The sequence below is a fragment of the Salmo salar genome, chromosome ssa19 (genome assembly GCF_905237065.1).
Source record: "Salmo salar chromosome ssa19, Ssal_v3.1, whole genome shotgun sequence".
Classification (NCBI taxonomy): Eukaryota; Metazoa; Chordata; class Actinopteri; order Salmoniformes; family Salmonidae; genus Salmo; species Salmo salar.
The window spans coordinates 30,999,378-31,019,806 of record NC_059460.1 but is presented as its reverse complement, the minus strand read 5'-3'; the positions used below and the strand labels follow the sequence as shown (position 1 = coordinate 31,019,806).

Sequence of the window (20,429 nt, the reverse complement as noted above, 5' to 3'; positions counted from 1 at the left end):
GTTCTTTTCATTAGAATGTGTGTCTATTGCCAATTAAACTGAAGAGTGAATGACAATATAAAGTACAGTACAATAAGAGAAATGTCAAACTTTATACCAGAGTGGGGCATAGCAACAGTACATACGTTGACAAAGCAAGCAAACCTTTGTGCCATAAAGGTCCAGAATCTTGGGCTCAAATACACATACAGTACCAGTCCAAAGTTTGGACACACCTACTCATTCAACTGTTTTTCTTTATTTTCACTATTTTCTACATTGTAGAGTAGTAGTGAAGACAAAACGATGAAATAAGTGGAAAATCGTGTTGGTTTTGAATGTACACTGCTCAAAAAAATAAAGGGAACACTTAAACAACACAATGTAACTCCAAGTCAGTCACACTTCTGTGAAATCAAACTGTCCACTTAGGAAGCAACAATGATTGACAAATTTCACATGCTGTTGTGCAAATGGAATAGACAACAGGTGGAAATTATAGGCAATTAGCAAGACACCCCCAATAAAGGAGTGGTTCTGCAGGTGGGGACCACAGACCACTTCTCAGTTCCTATGCTTCCTGGCTGATGTTTTGGTCACTTTTGAATGCTGGCGGTGCTTTCACTCTAGTGGTAGCATGAGACTGAGTCTACAACTCACACAAGTGGCTCAGGTAGTGCAGCTCATCCAGGATGGCACATCAATGCGAGCTGTGGCAAGAAGGATTGCTGTGTCTGTCAGCGTAGTGTCCAGAGCATGGAGGCACTACCAGGAGACAGGCCAGTACATCAGGAGACGTGGAGGAGGCCGTAGGAGGGCAACAACCCAGCAGCAGGACCGCTACCTCCGCCTTTGTGCAAGGAGGAGCAGGAGAAGCACTGCCAGAGCCCTGCAAAATGACCTCCAGCAGGCCACAAATGTGCATGTGTCTGCTCAAACGGTCAGAAACCGACTCCATGAGGGTGGTATGAGGGCCCGACGTCCACAGGTGGGGGTTGTGCTTACAGCCCAACACCGTGCAGGACGTTTGGCATTTGCCAGAGAACACCAAGATTGGCAAATTCGCCACTGGCGCCCTGTGCTCTTCACAGATGAAAGCAGGTTCACACTGAGCACATGTGACAGACGTGACAGAGTCTGGAGACGCCATGGAGAACGTTCTGCTGCCTGCAACATCCTCCAGCATGACCGGTTTGGCGGTGGGTCAGTCATGGTGTGGGGTGGCATTTCTTTGGGGGGCCGCACAGCCCTCCATGTGCTCGCCAGAGGTAGCCTGACTGCCATTAGGTACCGAGATGAGATCCTCAGACCCCTTGTGAGACCATATGCTGGTGCGGTTGGACCTGGGTTCCTCCTAATGCAAGACAATGCTAGACCTCATGTGGCTGGAATGTGTCAGCAGTTCCTGCAAGAGGAAGGCATTGATGCTATGGACTGGCCCGCCCGTTCCCCAGACCTGAATCCAATTGAGCACATCTGGGACATCATGTCTCGCTCCATCTACCAACGACACGTTGCACCACAGACTGTCCAGGAGTTGGCTGATGCTTTAGTCCAGGTCTGGGAGGAGATCCCTCAGGAGACCATCAGCCACCTCATCAGGAGCATGCCCAGGCATTGTAGGGAGGTCATACAGGCACGTGGAGGCCACACACACTACTGAGCCTCATTTTGACTTGTTTTAAGGACATTACATCAAAGTTGGATCAGCCTGTAGTGTGGTTTTCCACTTTAATTTTGAGTGTGACTCCAAATCCAGACCTCCATGGGTTGATAAATTGGATTTCCATTGATTATTTTTGTGTGATTTTGTTGTCAGCACATTCAACTATGTAAAGAAAAAAGTATTTAATAAGATTATTTCTTTCATTCAGATATAGGATGTGTTGTTTATGTGTTCCCATTTATTTTTTTGAGCAGTATATTTCCATTCCTACGAGCAGGCGACGCACATTCATATCGACTTTTCTTAGGACCCCCAAAATCTCCCTTCTACATCTTATTACGATTTCCTCGCGCGAATAACAACCAAGCAACAGCTAGCGACTTTCTAACTTCAAGATGACTGAACTGTTGCATTTTCGGATTTGTTGTACACTGTGATCGAGACAAATTACCTGTTCATTACGATAACAATGTGTTTGTTCGGGTTTTACACATCTTATTGTGATGTTCATCAACCTCTGTGAATGACAAGTTCGTAATTAAAGTCTGACACACTCCATTTGGGTCGCGAGCTCGATGACTTTTACTCCTGTTTGTTAGTTCCAGATAACTAACTAACGCGCGCTAGCTAGCTAAACTATTTATTTGCTGGCTAAAGGAATAAGCGAATGTTGGAGGTCTTCTAACAAGGTAAGCACAGTGGTTAAGCTGAACTGTCCCCCCCCCCTTCCCAGACGTTTTGAGCACAGCTTTGCACGTTCTCAGAGCAGAAAGTGACTGTCAATGCTATCGTGACTTATCAGTTAGCTACCTACTGTAGCTAAATATGTTGTAGCTAACGCCATAGTCACTGACAGCAAAATAAGCTAACTAACAATATGTCAACACTCATGGCATCTAGTTATATTCTCTGTAGCTAACGTTAGCTATTGAAGAGCCTGCTAGCCATATGACTATTCCTAAATCCATATAGCTAGCGGTTACACTTCTGTCACATTGCAGGTGTATCATGTCAAAAGGAGATGGAGAAGAAAGACATCGTTAAGTTTGTAGACGTCAATGGACGAAAGACGGACCTTGCTGTCAAGGCCTATGAGGTGAGTTTCATGTTTATTATAGTGCTAGTGACACTTACTGTAGTGTCCATGACTAGGCTAACCACTAACATTTGACAGTAACGTTACAGTGAGTGATCATGCTTCTTGAATCTTGTCTGTCTAGCTGTGTCAGGGAGTGAACGGCCCTCCCCTACACCCAAAATAATTCAAACATAAAGTGGATAGCAGAGAACATGTCTACCATTTACCCTCACTTCTTGGGCAGACCAGAGCCTTAGATACGCAGTTTTATAAACTGTTCTTTGTCCTGTAAGCATTAGGCTACATGGCAATGCAGGAATTTTGATATTGCACAGGGCTGCGGGCCAGAAGGTTGTGGGTTCGTAGACCACCATGGACAAGAGTAGGGGTGGAAAGGTCTTCTTTATAGGAAAGTTATTGCATGATTCTATCCATATTATTTGCAGGGCCAAGAAAAAATAGCCTTTATAAATATTTAATGCAATTCTACGTCATTTTACATATTAGCAGAAACTTTTTCAAAGTACTGAAATTACAGGCTAAGAATGGACAGAGAGAGAGAGAGGCCTACTCTATGTGTTCATCTTAATATATTTCTCCAATGCCAAATCAGTGTGTCTTGTTTGCAATGAAACTGTCCCTGTTTGAAAATAATTACATCTGAGACATCATTAGGAATCTGAGCATGGTTCTTTCAAAAGTTAGGCCTACCTTTCCACCCCAGTAGGCCTAACGACGCAGAACATTTTAAGCTTTAACTGCTGGCTACTCTTCTTCCATGGCTTAACCCAAGGAGAGAAGGTCACAAGTGTTTCCCTTGTACAGAAAGTGAATAGGTTAATCAATTGAATCAAATCAAAGTTTATTTGTCACGTGCGCCGAATACAACAGGTGTAGACCTTACAGGGAAATGCTTACTTACAGGCTCTAATCAATAGTGCAAAAAAAAAGGTGTGTGTGTGGGTAAGTAAAGAAATAAAACAACAGTAAAAAGACATTTGAAAATAAGAGTTGTAAGGCTACATACAGAGCACTGGTTGGTCGGGCCAATTGAGGTAGTATGTACATGGATGTATGGTTAAAGTGACTATGCATATAACATAAACAGAGAGTAGCAGCAGCGTAAAAGAGGGGTTGGGGGGGCACACAATGCAAATAGTCCAGAAGTCTTATGGCTTAGGGTTAAAAACTGTTGAGAAGCCTTTTTGTCCTAGACTTGGCACTCCGGTACTGCTTGTCATGCGGTAGTAGAGAGAACCGTCTATGACTGGGGTCTTTGACAATTTTTAGGGCCTTCCTCTGACACCGCCTGGTGTAGAGGTCCTGGATGGCAGGCAGCTTTGCCCCAGTGATGTATTGGGCCCTCTGCAGTGCCTTGCGGTCAGAGGCCGAGCAATTTCCGTACCAGGCAGTGATGCAACTGGTCAGGATGCTCTCGATGTTGCAGCTGTAGAACCTTTTGAGGATCTCAGAACCCATGCCTCAGGACCCATGCCAGATCTCAGGACCCAGGCCAAATTGAAAGTGTCAGAATTAGATTACTTCCCAAGCAAAGTCAATTTTTTTGGTCTCCTCACCAACAGAAGGTTGCTGCTGCTCAGTCTCTCAATGTCAAAGAAACAAAACAATGATATCCCCATATGCATTAGTCACACCTTTCCCATGTATCACATCCGCCCGTGATTGGGAGTCCCATAGGGCAGCGCACAATTGGCCCAGTGTTTCTCTCCCTCTAAAAACTAAAATAAATATCTTGGCCTCTACAAATATTATTTGGGCCTTTATTCAGATTACAATCGCTCACTTTCGTTTTTTTGAAAACGAAATAACCGCCAAAATATCGTTATATATTATCAAGTTGATGGCACAGTCATATAGCCCGGCACCTACATAAGCTGGGTGACTCACTCATTCATGGCTTTGGATCAAAATAAATAAGTACCAATATTCTTTCAGATAGTCTTTAATAAATACATGTTTTGGTTATCCTGACCTATCAGGACAATATACCTTTGCCAACAACTCTCTGTATTTTGATACTTTGTGGATGGGGCTCCGGAGTGGATGGTTTCTACCGCAGTGCAAAATGCTTTGCTACAGATGCAGGTTCGATACCCGTGCCGGCCGCCACCGGGACACCCATGAGGCGGCTTTTGGTTTTTAATTTAGAAACCTCCAATCCTCTATATGTAATTATTGACTGAAAGTAAAGTCATATTTTTCGATATACTGTAGGCGACATGAGTCTCACTAGTGTTGAGTAATGTGCTGTTAAAGTGGTGTAGGTCTTATTTATTTAAAGAGCATATTGAAGTTAGAAGCAATAGCATTTGAAGCAAAAGCCTACAACTATTTTAGCACCATTTTGCGCTGCTCTGAGACAAAAGCATGGAGACTGGTCTTGATAAATCATAGAGATTTTTATTTTCACTGAATCTCTGTTTGGATATTGGTTAGACTACAATTAGGGTGTAGAAGTGTTATGCTCTTAGTGTAACCTTTATTTAACTAGGCAAGTCGGTTAAGAGCAAATTCTTATTTACAAGGACAGCCTACTCCTTCCTCCCCGTCGGGGAATTGAACCCCGGTCTCCCGCGTGCCCGCACGACACAGGGATTCTTTAGCTAAATAGCCAAGTAGTGTAGCATACTCCCTGTGGCTCAGTTGGTAGAGCATGGTGTTTGCAATGGTGTTTGCAACGCCAGGGTTGTGGGTTCGATTCCCACGGGGGGCCAGTACGGGGGGAAGAAGAAAAAAAAAATGTATGAAATGTATGCATTCACTACTGTAAGTCGCTCTGGATAAGAGCGTTCACTAAATGACTATAATGTACAATGTACTCCCGACCGTCACGTTGTACAGCGCCATATTTTCCGTTCCATCCTAACGGAAACTCAGAGGGTTTTTTGTTTTTCTTGGAATAGAAACACCATAATATTAATTAAGCAACATTTCTTAATCAGTCCCATATACTATGTTCTTACAAAAAAGGTTTTACCTTCTCTAGTACAGCCACTATTGAAGGCTATCAAATGCTTCTCAAAGATGCCCTCTGGTGGTCAAACTAGCGCTAACTAGCATTAATGGTACCAGTGGTTGGCACTTAAATAAAGCGCCATAGAATTCTGCAACTTTTAAAGGACGAACCACTGTATATAGGGCAGCAGCCTCTCGCTGCAATCAGGTCGGTGTGTGTCAAGTGGGTGGACCGCCTACCCCGTTTTACAACCCTGGGCCCAACGTTACTGTTGATGAGCAGCTTATGCCATTTAGGGCCCGCTGCACCTTCAGGCAGTACATACCGTCTAATCCCGCAAAATATGGAATCAAGATCTGGGATGCCTGTGATACTGCTTCATCATGTGCTTGGAACTTGCAAGTGTATACAGGGAAGCCAGATGGAGGAGCCCCTGAGAAGAACCAAGGGATGCGAGTTGTCCTGGACGTGACACAGGCACTCCGTGGCCACAACACCACATGCAATAACATTTTTTACTTCGCACAAGCTGGGACAGGAGCTCCTCAAGAGGAAGCTGACGGTAGGAACAGTACGGAAAAACAAGCCAGAGCTCCCACCTCAGCAGTTGAATACACTAAACATGCCTAACAATTCCTCCAAGTTTGTGTTCACGTCCCTAGTGTCCTACGTGCCAAAGGTAAAAATGTGGTACTCATAAGTACGCTGCATAGGGGTGGGAGAATCTGTGGCCAGGAACATCAGAAATCACAATGCCACAAAAGGAGGGGTAGACAATTTAGACAAGCTGGTGACTGGCTACAGCTGCAAAAGAAGAACCTTACGTTGGCTACTTATGATATTCGTCATCATCTTTGACACGTCGGCGCACAACGCCGATTTGCACCTGGCTGGGGTAGAGTGTAGGGAAATACAGAATTTTTTACAATGCTTCACGGAATCGTGGCTGAATGACAACATGGATATTCAGCTAGCGTGATATATGCTGCACCGGCAGGATAGAACAGCACACTACGGTAAGACTGGGGGGGGGGGGTCTGTGCATATTTGCAAACAACAGCTGGTGCATGAAATCTAAGGAAGTCTTTAGATTTTGCTCGCCTGAAGTAGAGTATATTGTGATAAATTGCAGGCCACACTACTTGCCTAGAGAGTTCTCAGCTATACTTTTCGTTGCTGTTTATTTACCACCACAAACAGATGCTGGCACTAAGACCGCACTCAGTCAGCTGTATAAGGAAATAATCAAACAGGAAACCACTCACCCAGATGCGGCGTTCCTAGTGGCCGGAAACTTTAATGCAGGGAAACTTAAATCAGTTCTACCAAATCTCTATCAACATGTTAAATATGCAACCAGAGGGAAAATAATTCTAGATCACCTGTACTCCACACACAGAGACGCGTACAAAGCTCTCCCTCGCCCTCCATTTGGTAAATCCGATCACAACTCTATCCTCCTGATTCCTGCTTACAAGCAAAAATGAAAGCAGGAAGCACCAGTGACTCGGTCTATAAAAAAGTGGTCAGATGAAGCAGATGCTAAACTACAGGACTGTTTTGCTATCACAGACTGGAACATGTTCCGGGATTCTTCCGATGACATTCAATGACATCCGATGACACATACCCCAACCAGAAGCCATGGATTACAGGCAACATTCGCACTGAGCTAAAGGGTAGAGCGGCAAGTAACACTGAAGCATGCATGAGAGCATCAGCTGTTCGGGACGACTGTGTGATCACGCTCTCCGCAGCCGATGCGAGTAAGACCTTTAAACAGGTCAACATTCACAAGGCTGCAGGGCCAGACGGATTACCAGGACGTGTTCTCCGAGCAGGCGCTGACCAACTGGCAAGTGTTTTCACTGACATTTTCAACCTCTCCCTGACTGAGCTTGTAATACCAACATGTTTCAAGCAAGAACACTAAGTTGACCTGCCTAAATGACTACCGACCCATAGCACTCATGTCTGTAGCCATGAAGTGCTTTGAAAGGCTGGTCATGGCTCACATAAACCCATTATCCCAGAAACCCTAGACCTACTCCAATTTGCATACCGCCCTACAGATCCACAGATGATGCAATCTCTATTGCACTCCACACTGCCCTTTCCCACCTGGACAAAAGGAACACCTATATGAGAGTGCTTTGACTACAGCTCAGCGTTCAACATCGTAGTGCCCTCAAAGCTCATCACTAAGCCAAGGACCCTGGGACTAAACACCTCCCTCTTCAACTGGATCCTGGACTTCCTGACGGGCCACCCCCAGGTTGTAAGGGTAGGTTCCAACACATCCACCACGCTGATCCTGAACACGGGGGCCGCTCAGGGGTGCGTGCTCAGTCCCCTCCTGTACTCCCTGTTCACCCATGACTGCATGGCCAGGCACGACTCCAACACCATCATTAAGTTTGCCGGTTACACAACCGTGGTAGGCCTGATCACCGACAACGACGAGACATTCTATAGGGAGGTCAGAGACCTGACCGTGTTGCAAGGACAACAACCTCTCCCTCAACGTGTTTAAGACAAAGGAGATGATTGTGGATCCTTAGCACGGGCCGTCCAAGCACACCAAGACAGTTGTGAAAAAGGCACGACAAAATCTATTCCCCCTCAGGAGACTGAAAAGATTTGGCATTGGTCCTCAGATCCTCAAAAGGTTCTACAGCTACACCATCGAGAGCATCCTGACGGGTTGCATCACTGCCTGGTATGGCAACTGCTCGGCCTCCGACCGCAAGGCACTACAGAGGGTAGTGCGTACGGCCCAGTACATCACTGGGGCCAAGCTTCCTGCCATCCAGGACCTCTATACCAGGCAGTGGAAGGAATACCTTAAAAATTTGTATAAGTCTCCGGCCACCTTAGTCATAGACTGTTCTCTCTGCTACTGCACGGCAAGCAGTACCGGAGCGCCAAGTCTAGGTCCAAGAAGCTTCTAAACAGTTTCTACTCCCGAGCCATAAGACTCATAAACATCTAATCAAATGTCTACCCAGACTATTTGCATTGCCCCCCCCCATTTACACTGCTGCTACTTTGTTTTTATCAATGCATAGTCACTTTTAATAACTCTACCTGCATGTACATATTACCTCAATTACCTTGACGAACCGTTGCCCCTGCACATTGACTCTTGTACCGGTACCCCAGTACATAGCCTCGGTATTGTTATTTTACTTCTGCTCTTTAATTATTTGTTACTTTTATTTCTTATTTTTTGTAGGCGTTTTTCTTAACTGCATTGTTGGTTAAGGGCTTGTAAGTAAGCATTTCACTGTAATGTCTACACCTGTTGTATTCGGCGTATGTGACAAATAAAATTTGATTTGAAAATGTGTTCTTCTTCACAGAAATTGAGTCAAGCCCAATGAGTCTCAGGTTGAAAAAATTATGAATTGTATAATTTCTTTTAGTAAACATTGAAAATGGGTCCCTCAGACCCGAACACCACACAAGGTTTAAGGCATGAAGATCAGTCTGGAAAATGTCAAGATCTTTGAAAGTTTCTTCAAGTGCAATTGCAATAACCATCAAGCGCTATGATGAAACTGTCTCTCACAGGATAGGAAGACCCAGAGTTGCCTCTGCTGCGAAGAATAAGTTCATTAGAGTTACCAGCCTCAGATATTGCAGCCATAATAAATGCTTCACAGAGTTCAAGTAACAGACACATCTTAACATCAACTGTTCAGAGAAGACTGCGTGGATCAGGCCTTCATGGTCGATTTGCTGCAAGGAAACCACTACTAAAGGACACCAATAAGAAGATACTTGCTTGGGCCAAGAAACACAAGCAATGGACATAAGACCGTTGGAAATCTGTCCTTTGGTCTGATGAGTCCAAATTTGAAATTTTTGCTTCCAACCGCTGTTTCTTTGCGAGAGGCAGTAGGTGAACGGATTATCTCCGCATGTGTGGTTCCCACCGTGAAGAAACGAGGAGGAGGAGGAGGTGTGATAGTGTGGGGGTGCTTTGCTGGTGACACTGTCTGTGATTTATTTCGAATTCAAGGCACACTTAACCAGCATGGATACCACAGCATTCTGCAGCGATACGCCATCCCATCTGATTTGCGCTTAGTCCCACTATCATTTGTTTTTCAACAGGACAATGACCCAAAACACACCTCCAGGCTGTGTAAGGGCTATTTGACCAAGAAGGAGAGTGATGGAGTGCTGCATCAGATGACCTGGCCTCCACAGTCACCTGACCTCAACCCAATTGAGATGGTTTGGGATGAGTTGGTCCGCGGAGTGAAGGAAAAGCTGCCAACAAGTGCTCAGCATATATGGGAACTCCTTCAAGACTGTTGGAAAAGCGTTCCTCATGAAGCTGGTTGAGAGCATGTCGAGCGTGCAAAGGGTGTCTACTTTGAAAAATCTCAAATATATTTGGAATTAACACTTTTTTGGGGTTGCTAAATGATTCCATTGTTATTTCATAGTTTTGATGTCTTCACTATTACTCTACAATGTAGAAAATAGTAAAAGTAAAGAAAAACCGTTGAATGAGTAGGTGTCCAAACTTTTGACTGCTACAGTATATATTTGCTTCTGCTCGACTAAAAACAATCTCAGGCTACCAACAGCCTATCTACCAAACAATCAACCAGTGGAATAATTGGGGTCAGCCCTGGTATGGATTATTGATTGAGACCACACTAAGTAGCTTATAGGCAAACTTGATATTGCGCTTAGTGGAGAATCGGAGATGAGGGGCGGATTCAGACACACATCGATTATATAGCCTAATTAGCAACTCATTCTAAAACACAGAAATATTGAAATGTCATCGATTACAAATGACATGACCTTCCCCTGGACGAGATTTAAAAAAAATACTAAATCCTCCCCTTGACTGAAATTGAAACAGCATTATGTACATTTCGATCCATCCCTTATTGAAATGCATTAGCTTTCTCTTCACTATGAAACAGGCCATCATGGAGCTCCAGTCAGAGAAGCACTTGAAGACCATTGATGAGGAGGTGGCGTTACAGCTGGACCATGATGACAAGTCTCTGTTTGTCTTCAGTAGCTTCTCCACACCTGCCTTCCACCACTGTAAAAAGGTCTGTCTCAAGACGCACACATTCCCAAACCTGGCTTCTACTTAATCCTCATAAGTCACAACATGTTAACAGTACTGTCAGCATTCAGCAATGAAGTGTACTGAAAACTGGTTGGTCTCCCTTTGTCTCTTTGTGTAGCTGGGCTGTCGAGTAGTGAGTCCACTAGTGGTGCACTTCTGCCTGCAGCACCAGCGCTGTGTGCCCAAAGCAGAGCAACCCGTCTACAACATGGCCATGGCTGATATCACCATCTCCTGCACCGGTCTGGACAAGGAGGCTAGGGTAAGTCAATTGCTGTCCACTCTACTCGACTCGGCAACAATGATGCCAAGTGTTTTTCATACCAATGATCCACATCAACAGCCTTACAGGGGAACTCTTGAAAATAGAACCAGAGTGTAATTTTATGCTGAGCAGTGTGAGTCTCTCGGAGTCGTGCTTCTTAAGCCCAGGTTACATTCAAATAAACAGGAGCTTCTCACGCCCGGCAAAAGATGTCCAGTGTAGCAGGTCTGTTAGTGACTCTGTCTACCTTCAGGCTGATGTGATGGCTCTGGTGCAGCTGATGGGAGGGAGGGTCTACCGGGACCTCAACGTGTCCGTCACTCACCTGGTCGCCGGGGAGGTCGGCAGCAAGAAGTACCTGGTGGCTGCCAGCCTGGGGAAGCCCATCGTATTGCCCACCTGGGTAAAAACCTGCTGGGAGAAATCACAGAACAGGTAATAGGGCTTTTTATGCCTTTCTCATTTTGCCAGACACACTTAATGAAAAGCAACTGAGTATACAAAACATTAAGAACATGACATAGATTGACCAGGTGAATGTTACCTCCAAATGACACAACGACTAGGTTCCAGATTAACAACGTTTACTTCACCGTATTTCCACGGTAGATAGTTGCCATTACTCTCAGGACCGGTCCAACAGAGCACCGTAATAACAGAAGTATAGGGATACTTTAAACATGAACTTAACAATCTCCCACTTTTCTTTAAAGACAAATAAAACATCAACAAATAATTAAATATCCAAGTATTATTCAAGTCCCCATTACAAATGGGTCATGTGACAATGGCACCATTACTGAGTGCCTTTAGGAGCACAAGTGTGAATGCTAATTTCTTTTGTCAGTCAGCTTGCGGTTCTTTTGTGGCCGACCACAGAATCCGCTGGATTCTCTGAGCCTGAATAAGTTCCTTGATGCTGCTAACCTCAAGACGAAGTCTTTTCTCTGTGACAGTCTTGGTTGACTTGACAGCATCAACAAGGGAGTAGTTGTCAGTGACACATTATAGGTACAATGTGCTGTTTTGCCTCAACAGTGGTAAGCTCTGAGAACAGAGTTGCCAGAAAGATGAAGTCATCAACATGACAGGCAAGTACTCCAGTCACATTGCAGTCTTGATCAAGCCAATAGAAGACGGCAGGATCCACTTGTGACATTTTGCCACCTGTACTCAGCATTGTTGCCTTGACTTTGTTGTACCAGTAGAGTGATGCATCTGTGAGGCCATACACACTTTCTTAGCTTCTACAGTGTTCCTTAGCTTCAGGCGGAGGTTGGATGTGAATGTCCCTTGACAGCTCTGTAACCTGCAGAAATGCAGATTTGATGTCCATGGAATGAAGTAAAAAGAATTCTGGCAGATCACTGTCAGCAGCAATCTGAGTGACTATGACGCGCATGTCGGTGAAACTTTTGGGATTTCTTTAGTAGCCAGCTCCTCAACCTCAAAACCTCTTAACCACTAGATGTGCTTTTGGCACTATTCCAGTTAAGGATTCTTTAAAACTTCTTAGGGCTAGGCCCCTTTTTTTCTTCACTTCCTGCCTGACTGACGTGCCCAAAGTAAACTGCCTGTAGCTCAGGCCCTGAAGCCAGGATATGCATATAATTGGTACCATTGGAAAGAAAACACTTTGCAGTTTGTATAAATGTTAAAATAATGTAGGAGAATATAACACAATGGATATGGTAGGAGAAAATCCAAAGAAAAACCAACCGGAAATTATTTCTTTTTGAGAGAACATCCTCTTAGAAAGCAAGAGAAAGAGAGAGGCCATATTGAAAATTAGCTCCCTGGATGCAGTTCCTATGGCTTCCACAGGGTGTCAGCAGTCTGTTCAAGGTTTCAGGCTTGTAACTTCAATAACGAATAACAAATAACAGTTTTAGTAGAAGGACACGGTCTTGGAAATTTGTGCTTGCGCGCACCATTAAGACATTACACTCCTGTTAAAATCAGTTTTCTATTGAACATACTTTTTTCCTGAAGAAATATTATAGTTTGATTACATTTTAGGGTATCTGAGGAGTAAATAGAAATGTATTTTAACTTGTTGAAACAAAATTTAGGGGTAGATTTTCGGATTCCTTTCTCTGCATGTTGAACGAGTGGATTACTCAAATCGATGGCGCCTACTAAATGGACTTTTGGGGATATAAAGAAGGATTTTATCTAACAAAACGACACTACATGTTATAGCTGGGACCCTTTTGGATGACAAATCAGAGGAAGATTTTCAAAAAGTAAGTGAATATTTAATCGTTGTATGTGAACGTATGAAACCTGTGCCAGTGGAAAAATATTTTGATGTGGGGCGCCATCCTCAAACAATCACATGGCATGTTTCCGCTGTAATAGCTACTGTACATCGGACAGTGCAGTTAGAAAAACAAGAATTTAAGCTTTCAGCAGATATAAGACACTTATGTACTTGTTTAAAATCCATAATATTTCTGATTATTTAGTTGTACCGCTAGCGGGACACCGATCCTTTTAAAGGTACACACCCACCTTATTGAGACACATTTTTGGCCAATGTCTTTGACTTCCTCATACACTCAATTTTTCCTCCAATTACTGAGCTCATCTAGTTTAGCTGAGTCAAATTACATTTCCTTTGTTTCAAGTACATCGTCCTTTTGAATGTCATTCTGTTTTTCTCTATTGTCCATTGGTTCAATTCATCGATTATCTACAAGTGATAGGTCAACTGACCCTTTTTTACCAGAAAGGGCAGCTGGTTCAGAGTACTCCAAGTTGTACCAGTTCTGGTGTGTAGAAGACCACTTCCTCTGTCCATGTATTTAACAGATTGTAACAACCATGTTGTCTTAACAAGTGGCTGCTATTTTCCTCATTTGAACACTCAACAGTACCTGTGTCATGGTTGAAGGTTTTCCTGTGTCAGTTTCACTGTCCATATCAGTGGATGCGACATCTGGTAGGTTTGTGTCTGTTAATGTGTCCTTTTTGTCATTTTCGGTAGGAGGCTGATTCTCAGCAACAGCCCCTCCCAACTTTTTGGTCATTTACTTTCCGCAATCTTGTGTGATGCACCCGGACAATGGTGCCTCACAAATGTCACCAAACCATCGTGTTCAATGACGACTCCCGGTCCTTTCCACTCTTGACTGTCAACTCGTTTGTAGTACACTTTGTTTCCTGTCTCGAACTTCTCGTCTGTGGGACAAAGCTGTTTACGCAGAGCTCTGCGAATTCTCATTTAACACTGCTTCAGTGAACACTTTTCTCGCTGCATGTAGTGCTGAAAGGTGCTGTCCCACCCAGGCGCTCACACTGGTCCCTTCTAGTGCTGGTGGCACGTCAACAAGTACAGAGGGAAGATTAGGGTTCTACCCAAACATTAGCTGGTATGGGCTGTAGCCATGAACATTGTGCATTGAGTTCTTTGCCATCCGCGCCCAATCTAGGGCTGTTTTCCAGCCACATTCATTGTGTTGCTTGACTTTGAGCGTGATCTCTTTGAGTGTTTGATTATGTCTATCCAGAAGCCCATTGCTCCATGGATTGTATGTAGCAGGTCTTTACTTCCATGTTGAATTTCTCTGCCATTTCTCTTGTTTAATTATTATTGAATTCTCCTCCATTGTCCATTGTGCCATTTTTGCACCACACACTGTGCGTGTACACGCAGCATCAATCAGATCCATAAATACACAATCTTACCAGATCCACAGATGATGCCATCTCAATCATACTTCACACTGCCCTTTCCCACCTGGACAAAAGGAACACCTATCTGAGAATGCTGTTAATTCACTAAGGGTCAGCGTTCAACATCATAGTGCCCACAAAGCTCATCACTAAGCTAAGGACCCTTGGACTAAACACCTCCCTCTGCAACTATATCCTTGGCTTCCTGACGGGCCGCCCCCAGGTGGTAAGGGTAGGCAAGAACACATCTGCCACGCTGATCCTCAACACGGGGGGGGGGCCCTCAGGGATGCGTGCTCAGTCCCCTGCTGTACTTGCTGTTCACCCACGACTGTGTGGCCAAGCACAACTCCAACACCATCATTGTTTGCTAACGACACAACAGTGGTAGGCCTGATCACTGACAACGATGAGACAGCCTTTTGGGAGGTCAGAGACCTGGCCGTGTGGTGCCAGGACTGCAATCTCTCCCTCAATGTGAGCAAGACAAATGAGATGATCGTGGACTACAGGAAAAGGCGGGCCGAACACGCCCCCATTAACATTGACGGGGCTGAAGTGGAGTGGGTCGAGAGTTTCACGTTCCTTGGTGTCCACATCACCAACGAACTATCATGGTTCAATCACACCAAGACAGTTGTGAAGAGGGCACTACAACACCTTCTCCCCCTCAGGAGACTGAAAAGATGTTGCATTGGTCCTCAGATCCTCAAAGTTCTACAGCTGCACCATCGAGAGCATCCTGACCGGTTGCATCACCGCCTGGTATGGCAACTGCTCGGCATCTGACCGTAAGGCGCTACAGAGGGTAGTGCGTTCGGCCCAGTACATCACTGGGGCCAAGCTTCCTGACATCCAGGACCTATATAGTAGACGGTGTCAGGAAGGCCCAAATAATTGTCGGACTCCAGTCACTCAAGTCATAGACTGTTCTCTCTGCTACCGCACGTCAAGCTGTACCGGAGCGCCATGTCGTTGTCGTCCCTCCCCCCCTTTTGTTTTTACACTGCTGTTTATTATCTATGCATATCCACTTTACAAATTATCTCGACTAACCTATACCCCAGCACATTGGCTCGGTACCAGTACCCCCGTATATAGCCTCATTATTGTTATGTTTATTTTTTAAACTAAAATAAAATGCCTAACTCTTTCTTGAACTGCATTTTCGGTTAAGTGCTTGTCAGTAAGCATTTTACGATTAGGTTCTTCACCTGATTTATTCGGGGCATGTGACAAATAAAATTTGATTCGTTTTTGGATTTGAACAGATCTTAAGCATCCAACTATAAAGATCTCGGAAGCAGATTCGTTTGAAAACAGTGTAATGGTACACTGCTCTATCGCTGTGCCTACATTTTCCTCAGTTTAACTTGTTTGGGTTAAAGATTTACATAATTAAAACAATGTTAAGTGCTTTGACAAATTTTGATCTCCTTCCATACCTGGCCAGTGGATTTGTGCCAGGCAATGGCACCCTTGTCTGGTTGTCTTGAGAACGTGACTGGTTGGCACATTTTCTCTGCTGCTCAGTGTAGTATACCTTGTCACTTTATTGACGTAAAACTCAGCACAGTACCAGCAGTCTATGCCAGCTGTTTCACCATACCATCCAGACGGGCAGTATCTAACAACTTGAAAGCTAACACTGCATCCTGGAGAACCATGTCGTACTTGCACATCCTATTGTACCTCTGTTCAAAATCAACTATGTTGTCAGTCATTGCAACCAAAATGTCTCTAGTAACTCTGTCAAAGTTTGAATATGCCTTGTAGGCACCGTGTTTCTCTTCTTTAACAAACACAGAATCCAGTGCTCTGATCAGTTTCCATACCGTCAGCCCTGTTCAAATCCTCCGCAGATATTTACAGTGCTGTATCACCCTCTCTTCGAGCGACATTAACAGTGTGCTTGAGTTTTCTCGTCCAGATTGGTAACCCGTGTCCAGATTTCAAGTCCATTTTTCCAACTTTCATACTACCTCGTCAACGCGAGGTGGCACATTGTAATTATTAGCCATCCTCTGCTACCAATGTTAACTCCAAATGATACGACGACTACCGTAAATTCCGGACTATAAGCCGCAACTTTTTTCCCAGCTTTGAACCTCGCGGCTTAAACAATGACGCGGCTAATATATGGATTTTTCCCGCTTGCAATTTTTTTTTTCCAAAAAAACACATTCTGTGACGTGCTCAGTTTTTTGGCGGCATGAAGCTTTCATTAGACCAATGAAATTGCCGAGCGGGTTAAGGTCAAACAACTTTTTTGTTTACTGTTTAGATTAAATCGAGCGCTCTCAAACTTCCCATCATTCTGATTACGGTAGTCATTTTGTCACCCTCATCATGGCAAAGATACGGAGAAATGCATATGATGCAGCTTTCAAGTTGAAGGCGATTGATCTGGCTGTTGGAAAAGGAAATAGAGCTGCTGCACGGGAGCTTGGTCTTAATGAGTCGATGATAAGACGTTGGAAACAGCAGCGTGAGGAATTGAAAGACAACTAAAGCTTACTGCTAATTTTTTATTTTTTGTTACAAGCCGTGTTTCGTTAAAGCCTATTTATTTTTGTTACAAGCCGTGTTTCGTTAAAGCCTGTGTAAAGTTCATTTGTTTCAATGTACCGGTAGGCACCTGCGGCTTATAGACATGTGCGGCTTATTTATGTTCAAAATAATATATATTTTTTAAATTCAGTGGTTGCGGCTTATATTCAGGTGCGCTTAATAGTCCGGAAATTACGGTAAGTTTCAGTATAACAAGGTTTACTTCGTCGAATCTACACTCGGGCCCAGTCCAACAGAGAGGGGAACTTCTGCACAGGCACACTAATAACAGAGTGAGAGCACTGTAATAACAGAAGTATAGTGATACTTAAAACATGAACTTAACAATGAATCCAGGTGAAAGCTATGATCCCTTATGGATGTTAAATCCACTTCAATCAGTGTAGATGAAGGGGAGGAGACAGGTTAAGAAGGATTTCTAAGCCTTGACACAATTGAGACATGGATTGTGTGTTTATGCCATTGATGGGGTGAATGGGCAAGACAAAATATTTAGGTGCCTTTGAAAAGGGTATGGTAGTAGGTTCCAGTAGGTTTTTTTTTTCACGTTCAACAGTTTCCTGTGTGTATTGTCGTGGAAGTTCTAACCAGTAAGGAGGAGAGACTGTAGGTTCTTCAAACAACAACCTTTTATTATAAGAATTGCAATTCTGGAGTGGTTAACAATCACTCAAAAGGTGCGGAGTTAAGAGCCCAACAAACAAGAGTTGGGTCTCAGCTTTTATAACCTTTGTCTATGAGGCAGTTTAGCAGGTGTGTGTGACATCATGATGGGAACATAGTGTACAACATAGTGATAACGCCAGTTTTGTTACTGTCTAGCTGCTGCTCAAGCTAGCCTCTTATCTCCATACAGCTGTGCCCTTGAAAGATACGAAAAGAACAGGATGGACTCAAACTGGTTACTCTTGGGGAGCACGTGATGCCGCGGAGCTGAACAGACGTTGACAACCCGAGCTCTTCAAAGTTATCCTATTATTACCTAAATAACAACGTTGAAACAATATTCTAACATCGGCTGATAAATTGTGAAGTACTTACCTTCCCAAAGAGCCATGGACCTCCGACCGAGAGGCAAGAAGGACGACCAAAACGTTGTTGAATCCCAAGACAACGATAACGCCACAGCTAGCAACTTTAGCATTAGCCCTCATAACTCAGACGACAGTTCCAGACTGTTGCTCTCGGCAGGCTCTCATGCTGGCTACTCTCCTCCGGGAAATTCAGGATGGTAACAAAGGTCTTTCTATGAAAATTGACAAGAAATCGGCTGAACTCCATTCTTCCATCGACGACCTGAAATCCTCCATGAATGATCTCCTTATGAGAACGACTGAGGCCGAGATGCGCATTAGCACAGTTGAGGATACCATCGCTCGACATGACCAGGTTCTGATAGAACTGCAGAAGGATAATGCCTACCTCAAAAACAAAGTAGACCAGATGGAGAACCAGAGCAGAGGTAGTAATATCCGTGTGGTGGGATTGAAAGAGGACAGCGAGGGCCGTGACCCGGTCCGCTTCTTCACTCAATGGATCCCGGATGTCCTAGGCATAATCAACTTCACCAAGCCGCTGGAAATCGAACGTGCCCACAGAACATCAGCGCCGAAACCCCGGCCAGAGGAGCCCCCACGTGCCGTTCTGGTCAGGTTCCTCCGTTTCCAAGACAGAGAAGATACTGCAACTCGCAAGAGCCAAAGGGGACATCACCATCGATGGCAAGAGGGTCAGCCTTTTCCCGGAAATGAGTGCCGATCTCGCCAGACGTCGCAAGCAGTTCAGACCTGCCGCCAAAGCACTGAAGGAGAAGAACATCACCGGCTACCTCATCCACCCTGTGCGGATGAAAGTTCAGTACAAAGGCCGATGCCATATCTTCAACACACCGGGAGAAGTGTTCACTTTTCTCAAAGAACCGAACCGCGTCTGAAAAACGGTCTCTCTGGGGGATAAGATCCAATTTGTTTGTTTTCTCTTATCTGGACTGAACTGCTGATATCTTCTTGGAATTTGGATCCGTTTACCCCGCTATCCGGTCACTATAATTGATTTGTACATTTTCAACTAACCGTTTTTCCCCGGGGTGAGTTCTATTACATTTACAGGAGAGTATATTTTGGTTTAGTCAATATCCACTGGGCGAAGCAAATAAGTGGGCTTAGGCCCATCGCTTCCCCCCATTTATGTTTCTCCTCTCCCGAAAAGAGACTCAAGCGGCCCTTACCGTGGGCAGTAAATATTCAGCCATAAATGTCTATTCACAAAGTTTGTTTTCAATTTAGAGAGCTCTTAGGTTTTATTTTACGCCCAGGTTTAGCTAGTAAGAGTAAGGTGGAAAGCGAGCAGCAACGTATCTCTACAAGTGTATTCATGTTTGATTGTTGGGATTGTTGTTTTAGTCTGACAATCGGGGTGGGTGGGATTTTTTTTCCCTTTTTTTCCATGTTTATTGTTGTTTCCTTCCTAAAGAGACACATAGGTCACTTCAGTGTTCAAACCAAAGTTGAAACATTTCCTGACTATTTACATATGAGAGATTTCCATTCGGTTACATATTTGAAACCCAACCTATTCTTAATCCACTAAAATATGTCACATTCAACGTAAAAGGTCTTAACAGCACGATTAAGAGGAAAAGAGTCTATACATACCTTAAGAAATTAAAGGCTGACATTGTGTTTCTACAAGAAACACATCTTACAGCCAGCGAACACAAGAAATTGAAGAGGGAATGGGTAGGACAAGTTTTCGTGTCCTCTTTTAACTCCAAATCAAGAGGACCTGCAATTTTGATAAGTAGACACATCCCCTTCTGCGTCAACAACACCATCTCTGATCCCTCGGGCAGGTTTGTTTTGGTGCAGGGGCATATGTTTTCAGAGTCTTGGACCCTGTTGAATATTTATGCTCCTAACTTCGATGACCATATGTTTATACAGAATGTCTTCCTTCAGGTCACTCAAGCACCACCAGGATGGCTACTGGTTGGAGGAGATTTAAATTTTTGTTTAGATACAGTTCTTGATAGGTCCTCTGATAAACCCTCCCTTCTTACCAAAGCCGCCAAGCTCACCATGTCATTCATCAAAGATCTTAATTTACTAGACA

General features: G+C 44.1%; 1 protein-coding gene across 5 annotated transcripts in view; it reads left to right on the top strand.

Annotated features, from left to right (window-relative positions):
• The first annotated feature begins 1,928 nt into the window (after window positions 1-1,928).
• The window catches only part of LOC106578660 (DNA topoisomerase 2-binding protein 1-A), a 66,657-nt gene continuing 48,156 nt past the window's right edge, over window positions 1,929-20,429 (top strand). For 2 of the 5 annotated variants that reach the window (XR_006760704.1, XM_045702213.1), the window contains exons 1-5: window positions 1,929-2,334; window positions 2,647-2,741; window positions 10,650-10,784; window positions 10,923-11,066; window positions 11,323-11,504. Coding sequence is in view for 2 of the 5 variants with exons in the window: in XM_045702213.1 (XP_045558169.1) it covers window positions 2,667-2,741; window positions 10,650-10,784; window positions 10,923-11,066; window positions 11,323-11,504 (536 nt within the window). In the remaining 3 variants the exon portion in view is untranslated. Of the gene's footprint in view, window positions 2,335-2,646; window positions 2,742-10,649; window positions 10,785-10,922; window positions 11,067-11,322; window positions 11,505-17,982; window positions 19,405-20,429 lie in introns of those variants that run through there. The other 3 variants (XM_045702211.1, XM_045702212.1, XM_045702214.1) reach the window with 3 other exon arrangements.